Source organism: Lytechinus variegatus, chromosome 15, assembly GCF_018143015.1.
Source record: "Lytechinus variegatus isolate NC3 chromosome 15, Lvar_3.0, whole genome shotgun sequence".
NCBI lineage: Eukaryota > Metazoa > Echinodermata > Echinoidea > Temnopleuroida > Toxopneustidae > Lytechinus > Lytechinus variegatus.
In genome coordinates, this window is record NC_054754.1 from 29,920,353 (window position 1) to 29,941,996 (window position 21,644).

General features: G+C 36.2%; 1 protein-coding gene across 2 annotated transcripts in view; it reads right to left on the reverse strand.

The window, feature by feature from the left end:
• Positions 1–432: 432 nt before the first annotated feature.
• Positions 433–21,644, reverse strand: part of LOC121429275 (WD repeat-containing protein 47-like) — a 29,931-nt gene continuing 8,719 nt past the window's right edge. The window contains exons 3-11 of one of the 2 annotated variants that reach the window (XM_041626267.1): positions 21,480–21,628; positions 8,322–8,558; positions 6,723–7,328; positions 5,774–5,937; positions 3,677–3,846; positions 2,869–3,036; positions 2,252–2,389; positions 1,386–1,604; positions 433–897 (exon numbers count right to left, since the gene is read on the reverse strand). In XM_041626267.1, coding sequence (XP_041482201.1) covers positions 752–897; positions 1,386–1,604; positions 2,252–2,389; positions 2,869–3,036; positions 3,677–3,846; positions 5,774–5,937; positions 6,723–7,328; positions 8,322–8,558; positions 21,480–21,628 — 1,997 coding nt within the window. In that variant the 3' untranslated portion in view covers positions 433–751. The remainder of the gene's footprint in view (positions 898–1,385; positions 1,605–2,251; positions 2,390–2,868; positions 3,037–3,676; positions 3,847–5,773; positions 5,938–6,722; positions 7,329–8,321; positions 8,559–21,479; positions 21,629–21,644) is intronic. The other variant, XM_041626268.1, reaches the window with a different exon arrangement.

Here is a 21,644-nt window from a genome sequence, read left to right on the forward strand (position 1 = left end):
CTTGGAAACATCTCTTACTTTTTCAGATCTTGAGAATATATCAGCAGCATAATGAGGAGATATCTTTGAGGGGAACAACTTGCCATCTGGAGCAAAAATTTTGAAGAAGTTACAGGCAAGCAAAAATGTTGACCTTTTTAAAATGAAAATCCAATATTATGTTACGAAACTTAGTCGCATCATGCCTGAATAAACCTTTACATCATAAAAACTACTACAATATATAGGGAGAAATACACTCCTGATAGACGTTCATATCCAATGTAAGAATGCGATATCTTTGGGTGAGTCACACAGTTTGAAATCACAATAATCAACAAGCACAACAAAACTCAAACAATTGCACTCTTCCTAGGGCACCTTGGCCAAACTCTGTGCCATGTATTTCAACAGGAATCCCACTCAGCGTCTTTTAGAGCAGTTTTTCCGAGATTGCTCAATGTTTTGTCTATATAGCAGTATGAGGATTAGTGCTGAAAAGATGCCTTCCTCAAATTGCCCTTTGTTTTTTGTCTCTAATAAAATGTGAGGATTACAATGAAAAGACACTTGTCAGAGTGCTTTGAAAGTGCTCCCTCCGAATCATCAATTATCTTGTCAATAATGAAAATGTGTTAGATGAAAAGACGCTTGCACGATTCATGCTGAAAGACATGGCCCCGATTTATGTCACGGTGCCAACAGAAAGACACACTAATCCCACAGGCTACTTCACATAGTCAATAATATAATGTAAATGAAACCAATGGTGTTAGGGATTGTCCATAGACCATAGCGTGACTGTCCTATCAGCACTAGACGTCAGGAAGCTAAGATCGCTAGGATGCCAGCGACACTGGATGACTTTATCTCGATGTTCTGCGATGGTTGTTGAAGGAATGGCTTGTGTGATGTCTCCTACAGTCAGAATACAGAATAAATGAATTTTAAAAATATGATGTAGTAATTTATAAAAAAATTAAAAAGGAAGAAGTAAATTGAATGAAATATCACATTGATATAAAGTAGAGATACTAATGGTGGATAATTCATCAAGTCGTCTGTATTAAATTATACATGTACCTGACTTTAGGCACAACTGGTGATCCATTCTCATGCTAGGTCAGATTCAAAATATTTTGTATAATTGTATTCTCATAAAATCATCTAATTAAATGGTATTTCTTATAAGAATAATGCATTTAAAATTCCAACATGGTCATTTCCATATACCTTTCTGAACTGATTTGCCTCTGTTTTTTTGTTCACAAGTTGCAAAGCTCTCTAATCATCATAGCTTAAATGAAGTTTTAGTTGATAAACGGGGGTTGGACATACTGAAAGGCTTTTTTTATGAAATCGCCCATATAATGAAAGATACAGTGACACAGAGGAAGAAATGCTACCTTGTAGATTCGCGAGTTTGATAGTACAGTCATACGACCCACTCATCAAGTAGAAGTTGCGTGGCGAGAATCGGAGGGATCTGATGTCAGAACTATGGGACTTGAACGTCTGTAGAGGGCGTCCTCCATGTATATCGTACAACATGCAGGATGAGTCTTCATGCCCTGATGCAAGGAGTCGACCGGAGGGATCAACGGCTACTGCAGCAGCCCCACTACCTGTAAGCAAAAGACCAAGTCAGAAGATAAAATAGAAAGTCTCAAGCTTTATATTTTCATGGGGGATTCAACACCTGTATTTCATTTTGAAACTAGTTCTTGAGTTTAAACCGTCCAATAACACAGTTCTTGAATAGCGCATATCACATTAAGAAATATCATACCTATGCACTTCCAAATGACCTGGATATTATGACCCTGGCTTCAGCCCTGCGGCCTTTTGCAGCATGGAAACATTTCAAGGAATACATTCCTGCCAGGTACAATGTAAACAAATTTCTTGCGAAGGGAAATTACACCATGGCCGGGATTCAAACCTAGACCCTCTTTTTCAAAGTCAGAAGACTAATCCACTTGGCCACAATGCTCTACATATATGTAGGGTGTGTATATAAAGCACCTTTACCACTATCTTGTTGATCTGTCCTAACATCACATAGTCTCAACATCAATGTTAACAGCTTACTTGAAATGCCCATTTATAAATGTGGTTCATGTACATTGTCTATATAGAGTATTTTTCACCACTACCTGATCCAAGTGAGCCTAAGATCTAAATCCATCGAGATGTCACATCATCACAAAGTCTCAATGCAAACACAAACACCAACACCCAAATCAACTCCTTGGTTTAAACCACTAAGTACCTTCACCACTATCAGACCCTGGTGAGCCTATAATCTGGATGCATCGAGGTGTCCTCACATCCCACAGCCTCACAGTGTTATCTTGAGACCCTGATGCCAGCATATGACCCGACCATGTGTATAGTGAGAGTACATGACCTGTAAAAGTGGCAAAGACAAATCAGATTGGAAAGTGATATTTCTTGCGTATACCTGGAGTTGATTAATCAACAGATGAAATCAATGTTAAAGGCAATACCCCTATTACCAACAGTGGATCTAAGGTTTTTTTTCAAATTACTAATGGAACAAGAAAGGTTTTATCTCATTTGTGATAAACTACATAGGTATTTAATCATCTATAAGGGTTGGCTTAACACCCTTAGGCTAGACAACCCATAGAAGATCAGATCTGCTGAACAAGGATTTAAAATGGCTACCTGACACAGAAATAATTCTAAAATATTAAAACTCATTCAAAAGCATGCCATGTGTGTACTTGAAAGAAACAGTATTTGATTCTTAACATTAATTTGAACACCAAAATTGCCAATTATGGAAAAAAATGAATGCCCATCTTAGCAAGGAATCGACACAAATATTTTGTTAATACAATAGGAAAGCATTTTCACACTAACCTGTATGTCCAGCCATTGCATGTACAGGTTGTCCTTGTTGACAGTCAGTCAGGTAGATACTACAATCACCAGCCCCTGCACTGATCAGGGTAGTCCCACTAGGACTGTCCTTCTGGAAGACCAGGTCCCGAACTGTTCCATCATGGAACGACAGATCAACATCTGGTCCTAGTGATGAGATGATGTTCAATATCAAGTTCAATTTATTTACTTTAAATCACAAACCCCAAAATATATACAGTACATGCACATTAACATAAAATTGTGACTTGAATGAGTAATAACTTTTGAGACTCGATTCAAATTCTCTCTCTCAGTTTCTGATACAGATCTCAATTCCTGTTTCTTAGCACATGGTTGAGATAAATAAATCTTAAACCTGATTTGCAACTTTAAGACTGATTTATAAGCACACAGTTGAAATGATTATCAAAATCTGTAGTTTGAATTAGTTTCAACTTTTGAAATTAATTGTAATTCTTGTTTCTTAGCACTCAATTAAGATCAGTCTTAAAACCTGCATATGAATGTTAACTTTTAAGATTGATATCAACTCTAGCATCATAGGACTCTAATCAATTTCAAATCTTGGGATTTTAATAATTTACAGCTCTGAGGATGATCAACAGTTTCTAAGTACTCAATAGTGAATAATTCATTAATACATGTGATTTGAATAAATCACAACTTTGACAACGGTCTCAACTGTCTTCAACACTCACAGATGATATTAATCTTAAAACTTGCACTTTAAATGAATCACAACTCCTTGAAAAAATGAGCCTTGATATGACCAAATCCAACTTACCACTAGCATTGCACTTGTCAGGATCAAAGCGGACCAGCTTGACTAGTTTATCATTTGACCCAGTAGCGACTAAGTTACCCGTATGACTCCATGCAACACAATAGATAGACCCTTTGTGATGTCGCATCCTTTTAAATAAGACTTTAGGCTGCTGTACACTACCTCCACCACTGTGAACATTAAAAATAATTATGATACATTATTAAACAAAGATGAGTTTTTCAATTATCCTGCTACTTCTGGAGGGTGTAACATAAATAGATATCAACATCTATGATTGTTCATTTCTTGTACAGAGTGTGCCAGCCAAGACTAAGAATTATGCTTAATAGTATAATGATCTATGCTATTACATACATGTAGATCAAGACCTTGATCTGAATCAGAATGATCCAAATCAAAACAATCTTGGGACTATTTGTAAAGAAAAATACAATTAGCAGGTCATGCATGTATCTTTAGATATCAATTTTATTAAAGTCAACTGTCAGATTTTTTGTGAGATACATGTAGTGTACTAGTAATATATATTGCGTCATTCAGTTTATTTGCAAGTGAAGATGCGACAGAGTTTGGCTTTGGATAACCTTTCATTCCACGATAGCAATTTTAAAAAAAATAATAATTTTCTTTTAATCCTATATAGCCCGGGGGGGGGGGCCTAAAAGGCCCCCCATCAACATTTTTCATGATAATTTCTAAATGCAAAAAATAATACGCTGAAATTTCATGACTTTTTTCTTTCACATCTCCCGCACATTTTGAGACCCTGTTTGCGAAAATCGGGGGTACACTTGCGGAGATATAGCACATATTCGTGACCAATGTCACCGAAAATGGCAATTTCCATTGACTTTTGTGTGTACTGTATGGGTTTTACAAGAAGTGTTGTCAGATGAATGTTTTTTCTGTTTTTCCTCACATAACTTTCTTTTGGGCTATCACCAACTATTCTAGATTTAAAAAAACAATAAAAATAGAGATTTCAAAACAAAGAAATACATAATAAATTAAAAACAAAGAAATACATAAGAATTTTGAAACACGGAAGGACACGAATATTATCCAACATCTAATAAATTACTTTGAAACATTCAACTTTCTGGCTGCTAATGAATATTCATTTATCTCTAATTTGCATAAGCATTTTCACTTTTTGATGATATAATGTCAAAATATAAAGTAAATATCACCTTTCTTCAGTACACAACTAGAAAAAAAAATTATGCCCAAATGTGGTAATCAATATGTGAAATTCAGAATTTTGAGAAAAATTAGCATATGCGCATAATTACTATTATAATCTAATAATTATACAATTTCAATACAGTTGAGTGAGTTGTCTTTTAGATTACATGACTGGCTACTAACATGCTTGATTCCATTGCATTTTCTCGAAAAGGGGGGAAAACTACAAAAAATGAGAATTCCTTGAAAAAATTTGAATATTTGCATAATTAATTATGCCAAATTCCATCAAAAGTAACATTCAAGTCCCAGTTGAAAACTTACTTAATCTCCCATTAACAGTTTAATATTGTGTTTATTCAGGAGAATTCAAATTCTATTCTTGTTTGTTTTCTATTGTTGTGTTTTGTGTTTATTTCCTTGAAGCGCCATGAGCGCCGAAAGGTGGACCTGTGCGCTATATAAGTAGCCACCATTATTATTATAAATAAAAAATGATAATAAATATCACAAATTTGACAACGCATTCTTCTAAAATACATAATGATACCAACACCCAATTTGGTCGCAATCGGTCGATAAACGGCCTAGATCTGAGGGGGGGCCTAATAGCCCCCCCCCCCCCCCCGGGCTATGCAATTTCAAAATAGCCCGGGCTATATAGGGTTAAGGATACACATGCACCAGACCAAAACATCTTAAAGATGGGTAAAAAAATATTCTAAAGATAACAGTATCTAGGTAGTACTTGGAAAAGATGATGATGGAGTGACGGTTCCTTGGTGGCGTACTAAAAAGAAGTAATATTAATGACATGTGCATGAATGTTTTTAAATAAGGTGTAACTACCCCTACAGAAATGATACTGTGACACAGTTAAAAAGTAAAATAATATTATTTTCACTATACCTTGATGCTGTTATATCTGGATAAACACAGATCCGGAGTGTCTTTGAATTGGAACCCACTGCATAGAAAGATCCTGTTGGGTCAAAGGTCACAGCCCGGATAGCTTGGACATCTTCTAGACTACTGACTGCATGGCATGTAGGGTTCCAAATCTTGATGCCCTCCTGATTTAACAAAAAGAATATATACATAAATCAAATTTTTATAGTATATAGTATGTAGTTTATATTTTTCATTCTGTTTGGCAAAAAATAATTGGATCATTAGAGTATCACATGTAGGAATTGTGCAATGAACTAAAGTCAGGGACAGAAGGAATAGTCACTAGGTCTTAAAAGAAGCCAGAATATACAAAAGCCTATGTGCTGTACAAGAACAATAAAATGTCAGTCCTGTATTAAAAGGACTGAAATCAGGCAAAAACCTGAAGTGATATTTCCCTGATTGAAAAGAAGATAAATTCATAGAAAAAGATTACATGTATTCATGCTAGCAAAATTAATTTAAAGAATCTAACATACATGTATAGAGTGTAACAATATTGGGAGGTACATGTACAAACAATTACATGAAGGTTAAATGAACAACATAGATGAGGTTTAGAGTTCTCACACCATACATGTACATGAGTGCTAGTCCTGGATAATTTGTGTCACGGCAACCAAAACAATAACATTTCATAGATAAGAAGAAAAAGCCACCCACCAAAAAAGAAAACTAAAAACAAAGAAACATGCACTGTCTACTTTGACATCTTTAAAAGCCAATTGAACAAGGGCATGCATCACATTCAATAAAGGCAACTTGTTCTTGGTCATTTGCTCTTATGATGCTGAAGGGTCTGTTTACCGATGGAGTGAACTCATATCTTACAAAACCGATCCAACTCATACATACATGTACATGTATGGATGGGATTTGAATGACCAATGTATACATGCACGAGTACCTTAGTTCCCGAATTGATCATATTGTTATCAATGAGATGCTGTCTTGGAGACTGCCGCTGACCAGCAGCAGCAGGAGAACTGTTCCTGATTCTTTGCACTGTATTCGAAGTATCACCCAGTGGCGACCCAGCCCCAAAGTGCCTTTGATCTTGTTGTTTCTGCTGTTGGGGTATCCGCTGTGGCTGAGACCTATACTGATCCGACCTAGATGTCTCGTATTGCTGTTGCCTCTGAGGCACTTGCTGCGGTAATGACGATTGGTTGACTCGTGGCGGATCAAACACAGGATCCTGGTTAATGTATGTGGCATTGGAAACTCCACGACCATGACCTAATGCCTCTCCAAAGGATGTCTCCAACTGACGATTGGGAGTCTGAGGACTAGGTGTCCCGCTACTGGTACTAGCATTCCTTTGGCTGTTCCGCATCGAGTTACGCTGCTGTAGCACTGGATGTTGCGGTTGGGGTTGGTGGGATGACATGGGCCGGCTCAGAATGGGCGATGCCTCTGGCTCCGGGGTATGGTTTACCATGCCGTATGCGACCTTAGGGGTACTTGATTTCACGGCAGTTGCGGGACGCAGGGTAAAATTAGGAGGTGTGACCTGGTGGTGTTTTATTGACCCCAAAATAATGTTTTGAAGGGAAGGAGGTGGGAAAAGGAGAATACATGGAGAAAAGACAAACATCAAACATTTAACACTATCACCACAATGTGCCATGCAATTGGTAACTACATTATCAATATTCTAAAACTAAATGGCTTTCAAAATAAATACCATGCAAATTACAAGTAAACATCCACCACAATTGGGGTTATCACACGGCAAACAGCTTGATGAAACCATTTGAGAAAAATTCAAAGCTCTCTATATTGGGATTTTTATCTGTTTGTGTTATCATCCCTATATTAATGTACATATACCTGTAGTAGGCATAAGAAAATACATGTCTTCATTGAAGAGTTATAATGTTCCTGACTGATTTTCAAACTAAAGTGCTCTGGATTAATATGATGAGGTGCTTTCGGGTTATTACACAAATCGTGCACAAGTAATCACTAAGACAAGTATAGATGTACTTGATCAACAAAGGAGAAAACACTGATTATTATAAACATACACAGTGACAAACATACCTCAAAAATTTATTTACTTTTTTTTCACGAATACTTAAAAATTGTAGAAGTTCAATTAAAGGGAAGATACTATTGATATGCAACACTATAACACACATGGTATGACAATAAAGCTCATCCATATTTTGATTACAGTTGATATGAGGCAACAACAAAGGGGTGACACTTTCTCCGGCAGGAGACAATTTTGGTCAACATTTTCTTAACATGAATTTATTCAAGCAACTCTGGACAAATAAGGTTGAGGCATAACGTAAATTACGTAACATAAGTTTACAAGATTGGGTGGGGTCACACCGTGTGTTGGTATGCATGAACTTTTTAGGAATAACTTATTTTGAGAGCCATATGAGATGCTTTACATGTCCCTCAGATAGGACATTACATGGCATTGCATATCAAGAACCCACTGCACTATTAATCCTCTTCAATCACACTGATTTGCCTCCCCCATGCCTACCTGTCTGGTTGAGGCCCCAGTCATAGGGGTGCTTGTCACTCCATTGCCTTGGACAGCTCCCTGTACACCCGGAGCCGTGGCTGGTGGAGCAGTGGCCGGAGCACTGCTTCCTCCAGTCAGCTCCTCCTCTAGTTGTTTCCTGCGTTGCTCCCTCTCCTGTAGCTCACGCTGAGCCCTCTCGCGATCCTGACGGAAATCCTCATAAGCAGCGGCTGAAGAGTTCCGCACCTCAGTTTGCTGATATTTAAAGAAAAATAAAAACAAAAAACACCACCAAATTAAAATGAGATGTCCTTGTAGAAGCATGGTATCTACATGTACCTAATAGGAAAGGCCTCCTATGCAATGAAAAGGTACTGCGTTTTTCACAGCAGCTACTGGCCACCTCTCCCCATCTAATCCCAGCGATGGCATAATTTCATTCAACCAGAAATTTATCCAAATTGTGCTGCTCTCAACCCAAGTGAGATATGAATGGGTTCCTGGCAGGAGCTCATTCAAATTGAAATGCTTTGAGTGCGATTAAAGGATTGATGGGCTATTAAAAGCCAGGACAACAATATCCATGTCCCTTGTGAAGCACTAGATGCTGCATGATATGATATGGACTGAATGATTGTGATGATGACAGTGATGAAAGATTCTTCCAGGATTCCTGCATAAAAGACCAAGTACTCAGACAAGGTGTACACTGTATACATGTATTAAATGAAGCTGATCATGTTGAGTTAATAATAATAACAACTAAATGAATAAATCATACAAGTGGAATGCCTCTGGCCGTCTCACCTGCATCACGCGGTTCAATGTAGCAGCAGTGCTGACTTTGAATACTACTCTATACTCGCACAAGATGTTCAGTGATACATGGTTACTCTTATGTCCACTTTTTATGAACTAGACCAATAAACTTACAGAGATATGATGGTTATTCAACAAAAAACCCCAACATGGCCAAAGTTCATTGACCTTACATGACCTTTGACCTTGATCATGTGACCTGAAACTCGAACAGGATGTTCAGTGATACATGATTACTCTTATGTACAAGTTTCATGAATCAGATCCATAAACTTTCAAAGTTATGATGGTAATTCAACAGATACACCCAATTCGGCCAAAGTTCATTGACCTTTGACCTTGGTCATGTGACCTGAAACGTGCACAGGATGTTCAGTGATACTTGATTACTCTAATGTCCAAGTTTAATGAACTAGACCAATAAACGTTCAAAGTTATGATGGTAATTCAACAGATACCCCCGATTCGGCCAAAGTTCATTGACCCTAAATGACCTTTGACCTTAATCATGAGACCTGAAACTTGCACAAAATTTTGAGTGATGCTTGATTACTATTATGTCCAAGTTTCATGAATCAGATCCATAAACTTTCAAAGTTATGATGGGAATTCAACAGATATCCACAATTCGGCCAAAGTTCATTGACCCTAAATGACCTTTGACCTTGGTCATGTGACGTGAAACTCATGCAGGATGTTCAGTGATACTTGATTAACCTTATGTCCAAGTTTCATGAACTAGGTCCATATATTTTCTAAGTTATGATGACATTTCAAAAACTTAACCACAGGTTAAGATTTCGATGTTGATTCCTCCAACATGGTCTAAGTTCATTGACCCTAAATGACCTTTGACCTTGGTCATGTGACATGAAACTCTAATAGGATGTTCAGTGATACTTGATTAACCTTATGTCCAAGTTTCATGAACTAGGTCCATATATTTTCTAAGTTATGATGACATTTCAAAAACTTAACCACAGGTTAAGATTTCGATGTTGATTCCTCCAACATGGTCTAAGTTCATTGACCCTAAATGACCTTTGACCTTGGTCATGTGACATGAAACTCTAATAGGATGTTTAGTAATACTTGATTAACCTTATGGCCAAGTTTCATGAACTAGGTCCATATACTTTCTAAGTTATGATGTCATTTCAAAAACTTAACCTCAGGTTAAGATTTGATGTTGACGCCGCCGCCGCCGTCGCCGTCGGAAAAGAGGCGCCTTTAGTCTCACTTTGCTTCGCAGGTGAGACAAAAACTGAAAAATGTAATATGAAAAAGATCTTCATCTTGGCCCTGTGCATGGGATTATGTTTTGGTCTATAGCAAATGTGAATTGGAGTGAAATATTGTTATACATGTACACTGAAACACTTGTATCGCAGTGTATTTCTATTCAAAAGCACAGTATACATGTTTAGACTTCAATACAAGTGCATACTAGTTTTGTCTAGTCAGAACAAAACCTGACTCATTTCTCCTTTTTGTTTCAAGTGTGAACCTGAATATATTATAAGGACATACTGATAACGAAGAATAATAGAGTGAACTGAACGTAATGAGAATTCCAGTTTTGATAGTCTAGTAAACATGAAAATCACTTTTGACATACTCAGGTTACTCTTTTTTAATACTGGTTGAACTCAACCTTTGTCTTCTCCTGAATACCAATATCACAAATATGTTGAACAAGGAATATGTTGTTGTAAGTGAAGCAGACATTTTCTTAAACCTTTTGGGAATATCATGTGCTGTACATGTAGCTGGATAGTTCATATCCCAACAAAATGAACAAATAATCATTATCTTTTCTTTGAGTTTAGGAAATAATGGCAGTACCAACACTAACATAGTCTTGTTCTTTAATTTACTTGATGAATCTACAATAGTGGCTGCAGCACACACATCAAAGTCAAGTACATGTACATTGTCTAAGTATTACATGTAAACATCCTCAGGTTCTGAACAACTCAAAATCAGTGCAACCTGGATGAGTCATGCTCCAGACACCGAGACTGACAGTAAGTGGTTTTAGACCACTTGATAACTGAAAATACCCGGTGGGTGTTTCATAAAGCTGTTCGTAAGTTAAGAGCGACTTTAAGAACGACTGGTGATCGTTTCTTGTGGTAAATGGTATACTGAATTGGCGATGGTTAAGCGCGTAAAAAGGGTTCACCAGTCGTTCTTAAAGTCGCTCTTAACTTACGAACAGCTTTATGAAACGGCTACCTGGTAATTTATGCTCTGGGAATCTACCCTGATCTAAAATACCAGGTAGGTCTTTATTTTTGCAGTGTGAGATCAAATTCCTTAATATACATCCCTGATTTTTTTTTAGTAATTAGCAATTTAGTAGCAGGGAATATTCTCATAGTTTATTATGAGAAGCTGTATTCCATACATCTCATCCCAGTGAGTGTGTTACATTTTAAGTGTAGATGCAGGTGCAGACTAGTCTGCAGGCACAGACCCTGATTGGAACTTTGATCAACAAGTGTGCCTACACGCAAAGACTAGCACATACAAAACTTGCTGTTCCAATGAGCGAGAGAGCCTTCAGTACACAATGCATGAGTAGGCTGCACATTCAGACCCTTATTTCGAGTGAAGGGTTTGCCCAGCAGACTAGGTGCAGACTGTGCTGTAGAGCCCTCGGGGGGGGGGGGGGGGGGGCTCTGCCATTGACGAGTGGATACCATGCGCGAACATGGGGTCTCGAAAAGCACCCTAAACATGTATTTTCCATATTCTAAAAATGCACCCCTTAACAAGTATTGGCATGTGAAACCCTACCCTTAACAAGTATTGGAAACAAAATGATACTCTTGGCAAGTATTCCTATTAAAACAAATACAGCGATATTTCAATTGTTACGTCACGGTTGTCGGTTTTACCTTTACCTACATTACATCATTGGGTTTATTACAGCCCGACCTCCCCAATTCAGGCGCAAATCGTACTCTAAACATGCAATTTTGACTCTTGGGGCAAAAAGCACATCCTTTATAAAACATTCATAGTCTTTTGATTTTTTATACTTCACAAATTTGACCCTAAACACATAGCTTTCCTAGCAAAAATAGATACCCTTTTTTCATTATTTAATAGTGTTTTTGACACCCTTATTACGTTACCTACGTAACATGCCCGATCTTGAAAAAGACATCCATTTTACATGTTTTAGGGGTCGCGCATGGTATCCACTCGTCAATGTAAGTGCCCCCCCCCCCCGGAGCCCTTCCACATGCATGCTAGCTGAGCTCACAATTTTGAAGTGCATGCCTCATCTGCTGCTCAGTCCATACATGCTCTTAAAGTCTTTGAGAACTTACATTTTTTATAACCCCAAAAGGGTTACTGGTTATTCCTGGGCTGGAACAAGTTCTTACATGTATATTAAAATTTACAGGAATTTGGGTGACTGAGTGAGTCTGAAAGCACCTTCATGTATTGGGTCACATCCACTCATGCTATGCAATACCTGAAGGCAAATGATCCTCCCTTGGCCATCACCTTATATCACAGTCAATAACGGCCCAAATCAGTTGATATACCAGCCAGGCCATGTGTCAGCCTCACTGAATTCAATAAAGCTACGTAATTAATGCTGAACCACAATTCACCTGCTTCAATAAAGTGCCTATATTATTAGATTCTTGTACGGTACATTATCGTCTGATTTCTGAATAATTGTGTTCATACAATATGCACATTACACATGAAGACATACAAACATGACTATTTTGGTTATTTTCCATATTATATCTACAGACCCTGTTGTCTAGTGTAGAATACATATGCAGATTTCTGTAAGTACTATTCAATTCAATTGTTTTCTCTTTCAATCTTTTCACCTTTACAATGATAGTTCAATATACATTACAAAATATTTAGATCACTATGAAAAGAAATCGAAAGAGAAGGAGACCAACTAAAAAACAGAGCTTGTAGGGTGAAGGCCCCTTTCATAAGTACATTTTACTATAAACTTTACATACATGCAGGACCTCAGTGACTATGTTCAAATCCCCCCTTTTTATCCAATAATGTGATTCTACAAAATGAAACATGTATTCACTTTGTTTAGTACATTGTACATGTAACTGCCTTGCCACCAGTACAATCCAAATTAACCAAATTACTCTCTCTCCACTCCTGTATGTATACAATCAAACACACCATGGGACAAATAAATACTGACATGGCAGTCAGCAATCATGACACTCATCAGTATGAAGGCTTCAAGTCTCTAGTTGGTTTGTCAAACACCAACAAGCAAGACAGTTCATCAATCATAAATCACTGCAGAGGGATTTGTTTAACATTCCAATCATACAGGATAAACTTAAAAATAAATTTCACAAAACATGCATAATAGTAGGCCTCCATGAACAATGTGGTTTATTTCCAATAGATACAAAATGCCAATTCGTCCAATTGCCAACTCGTCTACTATCATTTGGTTTAACATCAGTTCGTCCATTATCCACATGGTCTACATACATGTACTTTCATTTAGTCTAATGCCATTTCGTCTAATAACAAGTTGGTCCAATAGCCATTTAGTCCATATACCATTTGGTCTAATTAAATTTTGGTATTAATTGTGAAAAATGAATTAAAAGAAAACGTATTAGACCAACTGGATATAGACAACCTGGTAATAGACGAAGTGGTGATTAGATGAAGTGATGATTGGACCAAATGGTTGTTAGACGAAATGTTGATGGATGGAATGGCATTAGATTAAATAAAGGTGTGGACGAGTTGGCACTGGACGAATTGTCAATTTACCAAACTGAAGAGGATCCATTGGAGTATAGGCTGTGAATTCAAGCCATTCCTGCACCACATTTTATCACACACACTCAAATCCTCTGTGCCCCATCAATTGTAAAACTTGAGGTTGCTCTCTTCCCCACATTTTGTCTGGAGTAGAGCCCCTGGATTGACAGAGGAGAGGGAAAAGAGTTCTCCAAAGAATTGGCATCTTCTCTGAGGTTTCTGGAATATGAAATGGTCTTTATCAATTCTGACAATGCAATCTAGCTGAAGACATGACCTCAGTACTTACTCTATTACCCCATACATGATTTACAATTTTGCCTTTCAGTACCATGAAAGCTATCATGTATAAAGTAGCAAGGGATTGGAAAATGAGAAAAGAACTGAAAATTATATGAAACAATCTTCAGTATTAGACTGCATGTACTGTATATGATAAATTTTCATGTTGGAGTCTATTCCGATTCTCAATCTCATCTTATCATCAATTCATGTAACAAAGGCAGAAAACAACTTCCCTGGCATCGCATGATTTGTATCACAATTTTCTCCACATTTGTATTCAGACTGCAACAGGTACACACAAACAGTATTTTATGTGCAAACTTTTTCACACTACTGTACAAGGAGTATTAAGGACAGTAAGAACTTAATTGAGAGCTTTTACGTTATGACCAAAAATGCTAATCATGCATGTATTTCCTGAAAAAGATAATACATTCAATTGTACATGCCAGAAAATTTTCGGCTTTAAGTAGAGCACACTACTATTTATTACACACATCAAATTTCATAATTTATAATTTAAAAGAGAGTGTTTTGAACACATGTACACATACAAATGTTTATCTGCATTTCAGTCAGTATAAATTTGAAGGTACAAAAGCAGGCACTACAGTTACAAAAATGTAATCAATATTATTTAGATGTAGGGTTTTAGAGGCGCTGATATTTTTGACGTCTTTCGAGGTTGTTTCAAAGAGACAAAACATTAAAACTGATTTTGAACATGCGTGCCTATGAAAACCATCCAATATTGAAAATATTGGACGAAATGCAAATTCCGCCCCGCCTACAAAGGCTACAAGGTTACAATTGGTTCATAAATGATTGTGCGCATGAGGTTATTGTAAGTCACAATGAAATTGCATTGCGTATTCGTTGCCAGAAGTGTGGTAAAGGAGCATCAATTTATTGAATTAAAATGCGCTTGCACTACATGTATACACTAGCGCATTTTACTTTATAACAGAGATTTCTTTTGTTTTAAATGACAATACTCATGATTTACAGGATTGCCATAAATGAGTTACTGAAAACAATTTATTTTTGGCTTCATTACTTTATGTTTAGCTTTATGGGGGTATCTAAATAATAATCATAATATTGGATTGACCAATTTTCGTGGGATGCATATAAATATTGTTACTAACCTCGCTGGAGAACAATATTAGATTCGTCTTCGACTCATCCAATATTGCTCTTCAGCTCTTGAATATTTCTTGGCATCCCACTCAAGGCCATCCAATATTCCCTAAGTATTACAGTATACATAAACATGTACAGGAATGATCTTACATTGTAAATTTCCAAAATGACATGGAGATAACCTTTGACATGAAAAAAGCCACATGTGGCAGTGGCTCTTTTCATGTCAAAAGTCATCCTCATGTCGATGTGGAAATATGTAAAATAATTTTGAAAGTGTCTGCTTTGATATGGAGAGCAGGCATGCACGGATTCTGAGGAAATACATCGTTTTCACATTATTTTAAGACATTCTTGTCTCCCATGGCTGCCTTTTCAACACAGGATATGAGGAGAATCTATGCCTAATTAGATATGTGGAAAAAACACTTGCTTCAGTGTAAACAGTAGATCTTTTTGAGTACCGAAGGAATACAAACACATGAAATCAGTTGATGTAAAGTAGACAAATCAGTTTTTAATTTTTTAAATGATAAATTCTTCAATGATCACCTTCTATGTCTTGGGTGACATGTAAATATAAGATCAAAATGTAGATACAGTAGTTAAATCTTAAAAATATAAAGTTTCTTTGAAGCTACAGCTTGGCAAACACAGGCTACATGTACATGTAATACGTTGATTTTGCACAATTTATGCAAAACCTTTTCTTTCTATTGAATCAGTATATTTTGCTTTGATTTTCAAATTTAGATTATCTATCATCATAACTCAAATTTTGGGGGCATGATAAAAATGTTTTCTGTGAAATTCTGTGTCATTCAAGAGTTCCAAGAGTTTTCAGTTTTTCAGAAAAGTAAACTAGTGACTCTTTAGTGTTGCAGAGTTATTCTCTAATAGAAAACTTTGACATTTACACGTATCTAAACTGGATAAATCATAAGGATTTTGTATGCATATCAAGCAAATGGGGAAAGCAATTATTCCATACATAATGCAAGGCTCCACATTAACTTTTTTGGTGGTGGCCCGTTCGGGCCACCAAAACCTTCAAATAATTTTTTTTGGTGGCCCATTAGTAAAGTTTGGTGGCCCGAAAAATATAAAGAAAAACATTAATTAAAAATGAATAAAACAAACTGAAATATTCTGCAGTCACTACCACGTACCACTATTCTTTGTACATCTTGTATGTAAATCGTGCTTGCTGTTATTTTACTTTGCTTATTTTGTGGTAATATATAAATTGTTCTATCATTGTGAATATGAAATGATTGAAAGAGAATAAAAGAATTGTATTGCTCCCAGGTTGTGTGGACTATTAATCTCCGTATAGACACACACTCATAATGGTAAAGTAAATAAATAGTGCATAAAGCAAACTCAGATTTTAATACAAAACAATGATTTTTCCTTCCTTTTTGATCGTAAAACCTAGATTATGCAGGCCCCAAATCCAGTTTATTTTCTCTTTTCCAGCATATTATAGCAGGAGAAAATCACAGAAAATATGCTGCAGAATTAGAACAATGTATAAAAGGGGGAAATAAACAAAAATAATTTTTAGAATAGTATATTGAAAAAAAAAATTGTAAAAATGAATATTACAATGAAATAAGACAAATAAAAAATGAAGTAAGTAAAAACAAAGAACAGGAAAAAAAATTGAGAAAAAACAAAAGAAAATGTAACAAAAATGAATAAGACAAAATTATCAGAAAAAATGGGGGAAATTATTATTATTCAGTAGAAACATGTTCTTTAATCAGGCATATTCAGTGGGAAGGGGTATAAATGGTTTTATCACTGTAAAAAAAATGACAGAAAAAAATAAGAAAAGGCAAGTTATCTGGAAAAAACAGTGAGAAAATTCCTTCCCTATATTTGACAAAATGATGGAAAAAATTCACATTTCATATCAATAAAATGCCTTCCCAAAGTATTTACTTCCTTAAGAGTGGTTTAAGAAGTCATTTATAAACAAAAAAGAAAGAAGCTGTCTATTCAAGAGAGCTTCGAAAATAAACCAAATATCAACATACATACAAATGCACATGTGGGACTGTGATGTACTCACCTATGTGTATTAATGCATTTGGAAATCGGTCTTTTTGAGTCAAAAGAGAGGTCATAATTCCTCCTTTTAATGCTTCCAAATTATCAGGTTTCAGTAATATGGACTGTAGAAGGGCATTTCATTGGTGTAAAATGTGACTTTGACGTAGATTTTCAAAGTTCTGGGGAAGATTTCTTAGCAGTAACATTTCGCATCGCAGCTCCCTGAGTCTGAATAGTCTGCTAGCGCACAGCCAGCTGCAGTGGTTTCACGCATGCAAAGCTCAGCCAGACAGCCGGCACGGCCGGCTGAATAATAGTTACTGTATGCTAGCGGTAGGCCTACATACTGTCATGACTGTGCAATCTTTGTGTGTGTGTATTTGTGTGTAGATTAACAAAAAAGGCGCATGACGAATTGACTTGCAATTTGAACTGTAGAAAGTTGATAAATGCATGCAAAATCGGGAGAAAAATTGCGCTACTTTGAAAATTATTGGTTGCCCGATTCGGGCCACCAAAACTTAACATTTTTTCAATAATGGTTGCCCGAGATGAATTTTTGGTGGCCCCGGGCCACCGCTAATGTCGAGCCTTGCATAATGTTTGCCCTGCACAAAATACATACACATGTATGTAGGCCTACACTGTACTATACCTGTACATCTCAGAATGTAGTGTACTATACTTCAGACTTGAATACATCTGTACGTGTACATCTTGCTTGAGAAAATCTACTACAAATCTTGCAAAATCAATTTTCAAATGATGTGATTAACCCTACTGTATAGGCTAACAGCATTATTTTAATACATTTATAACCATAGCAACATTTTGGACGAGAGAAAATGCCCTTAAGGTATTTCTCATGTACATGCTGATTTTTTATTTTATATCATACAATTGTTATCTGCATAGATCATACTGGACATCTAAATGTGCGTTTTATGTTGTACACTGTACAACAAGACAGAGTTTTATAATTTCAATGAATGGACATTCACATATTTTATGTCATCCTGATAATTAGGAAAATACAAGTCATAATGAAAACAAATTGGCGATGAGTCTCATTCAAGATGTACCAGATATACTCCTTTTGAAAATTTTCAATAAATCCAGGTGGGCATTTCATAAAGCTCTTTAAGGTTAACAGTGATTTTAGAGTGACTTGGCAATGGTTTAGCACGTAAGAAATGATCACCAGTTGTTCTTAAAATCGCTCTTAAGTCTTAACTTACGAACAGCTTTTAATATGAAACGGCCCCCTGTAAAGAGGTCTTCTCTGCTAGCAGTACATGTACATGTAGGTTCATCTCCACTAGCCCGACTTTTCAAATCTTACTATTTCTGAGAAAGAAAATGATCCCAATCCAAGAAGATCTTGGGATTATTTGTCATAGAGCTGTGCAATTAGCAGGCTATGTTGTTGGCTTAATCTCAAGAATGCAATCCCAAGTCAGCTAGGATTACATTGGTGACAATTAAACAAACATAATGTTCAGGGATTACAAAGAGTGATGATCCATCATGCCCCCCTCCCCAACCTTCAATAAACTGAACTCACGATCATGAAACTCACTTCATGATTTTGCAAGAGTTATTTCACAAATTATGCAGTTTCAATTTAATCCATTTTACTTCATAAAATCCAGAAATTCATTTTAGTATTTTACAAGATGTTTAACAACATAATGTCAGTATAAAACAAATAAACACAATAAAGGGGAATGTTTAAATATGAATCATTGTAATAAAAAATGGAGCAGATAAGGGCCGGCTCAGGATTGCGGAAACAAACAACGAAAGTCATTATATCGTGGAGCCCACAATTTGCATGCTCCGCCATCCTAGGCAAAATTCCACTCAAATGAGAATTCCCTACTTTGGCATTTCTTGATCTCAAGCAATTTTAAAAAATACAAGCTGTATTGGTATCTTTGTCTGTGATATAACAACGAAGCCATGAAAAATGCACATGAAAATCATTACTTTGTGCTCCAAAAAGTAAAAATGTTCAAGTGACCAGAAAACCCACCTTACTTTCATTCCATACAATTGAATTAAATATAATTCACTGTCAGACCTGCCAACATCTGGGAATGAAAAACTGTATTCTGTGACAAAAAAAAAATGAATTTTTCCCCAAAAAACTGTATTTCATAATAAAAAGTGTGGCGCACTCGCTCATCGCAGCGCTCAAGCTGCATGCAAGCTAAAATGCGCACTGCTCTTGCATGTGAAAAAAAAAACATTGAAACATGTGTACATGTATACATGTATCTCACCTCGGTTTTAATAAAATGATTGAAAAAAGAAACAAGTTACCTGAAATTACATTGATCTAATAACCATATTTGTGTATAGAGATGATTTCTCTCAATTAATTACGATTTTGTAAAAAAAAAAAAAATTTACAAAAACATATTTTTAAAAGAAAAAACGTACTGCCTTATTTTGGTTGCAAAAACGTACTAAATACGCCAAAAAACGTACTGGTTGGCAGGTCTGCACTGACCTCAGCAGAGAACTGAAATGATACATGTATTCAGCCAGGTACATGCACATGTATCTTGAAAGTGTCTGCACAAATTTGACATTTTTCTTTCCAGGTGTATTTTTTAATCCATATGCACACACATTCCTTTAAAAAAAAAACTTTTGTATTCATAATGACTGTATTGTTAAACCACTTTTTTTATTCCAAAGATAAAACAAAAAATTAATTCCAAATTTTTTTTAAAGTTTTTTTAATTCCAAAGAGGGCTGATCAGGCTAGAATAATATAGCAAACTCAGGCTCATGAAGATGCAGTCAATGTTTATCCTCTTGCCATCTTGGTGAAATGGAGAAGCTTCATGAACACTCAGGCTTTAAATCTCTGTGACTTTCATCCAGGGTTATTGAGAATGACTCATGGCTACATGGTGAACTAACAAGACATCCAAACAACAGCCATGTGTGAGGTACAATTCAAGCATACATGTACACGTAATTGATAATTTTGCACTTCAAACTCTCGAAAGGGTTGATAATTTAAGTTTTCTATTATTATAAGTGATGGAGACTACATGTAATTCTACAGTCAACATTTCTCTTTAATTCAGTAGTAAAACCCTATATGCGAGTGACAGGATTCACGATGAAAGTCAGATGGTCAAAAAAAGAAATGTAAATATGGTGTGTTAAATTTTAGTATTTTTCTAGCATTCTTTTTTAAGAACACCAAACACAATGGTTTGCAAAATTAGTGATTAAGCCTAAGGGATTACCATCGTATAATGTAGAATTAAAAAGGTACAAACTTATCAAAATTCTGTTCACTCAATTAATCGGAAACAAGGTTTTTTTTTGGGGGGGGGAGGTCACAGACATTTGATTAGTCAGAAAGGGTTCAAACATCAAGATCATTTTTCAAAATGCAACAGCTCTGCACCCCTCCCCCCAAAAACACAAAAAACATGTTGTATGAAGAATATCTATTATCCTAAAATCATGAATGTGCTAAATGATGTCAGTACACACACACACACAAAATCAAAATATCCAGGCATGCTTGTATTTCATCTTCAAGATTCATGAACTGACAGTACATGTTACAATAAGCACGATCCCTATATGGCCATCAGGCTAAATTGTTCTTCATAAATGTTTTGTACAGTATACATCATCGATTTCTGGCAAACTTTTCCAGTAGAGCTTTTATGCCCTTTTCACAGCAAACCTGTCACACTTTGAATACTTCAGAATAGGTATTTGTGAAGATATATCATGATAAAAGAAACCACAAAGTTTATCATTAAGAAATAATTAAATTTTCTTTATAAGAAATATTGTCAAATTCAAAGCTGAAAAGATGACAAGCTCCAGCTACAAATACATGTAGAGACCCCAGATCAACGAGGCCATTTTTAAAACATTTGAAGCGGACGATTTCGGTGATAGATACAATAGTATCAATACGTGTACCACGATTTGTACAGTAGGTCACCCAATTGGAATTGCTGAGTCGTTAACAAACATTCATAATGAGATTTCTTACTTTTCAAAACTTTTTAATAGATCACGAAAAGAGCTCACCTTTGCATTAGCTCCTGTGGATCCTGGATTAAATCTGGCTGGTATACTTGGAGTGACTGAAGGATTGCTGATGGAAAACGGAGCTCCCGATGGTTTCTCCACCCCTTCTGTGAGGGTGGGTAAGGATTCACGCATGGTGCTGCTGCTGCCTGAAATAATCAAGAT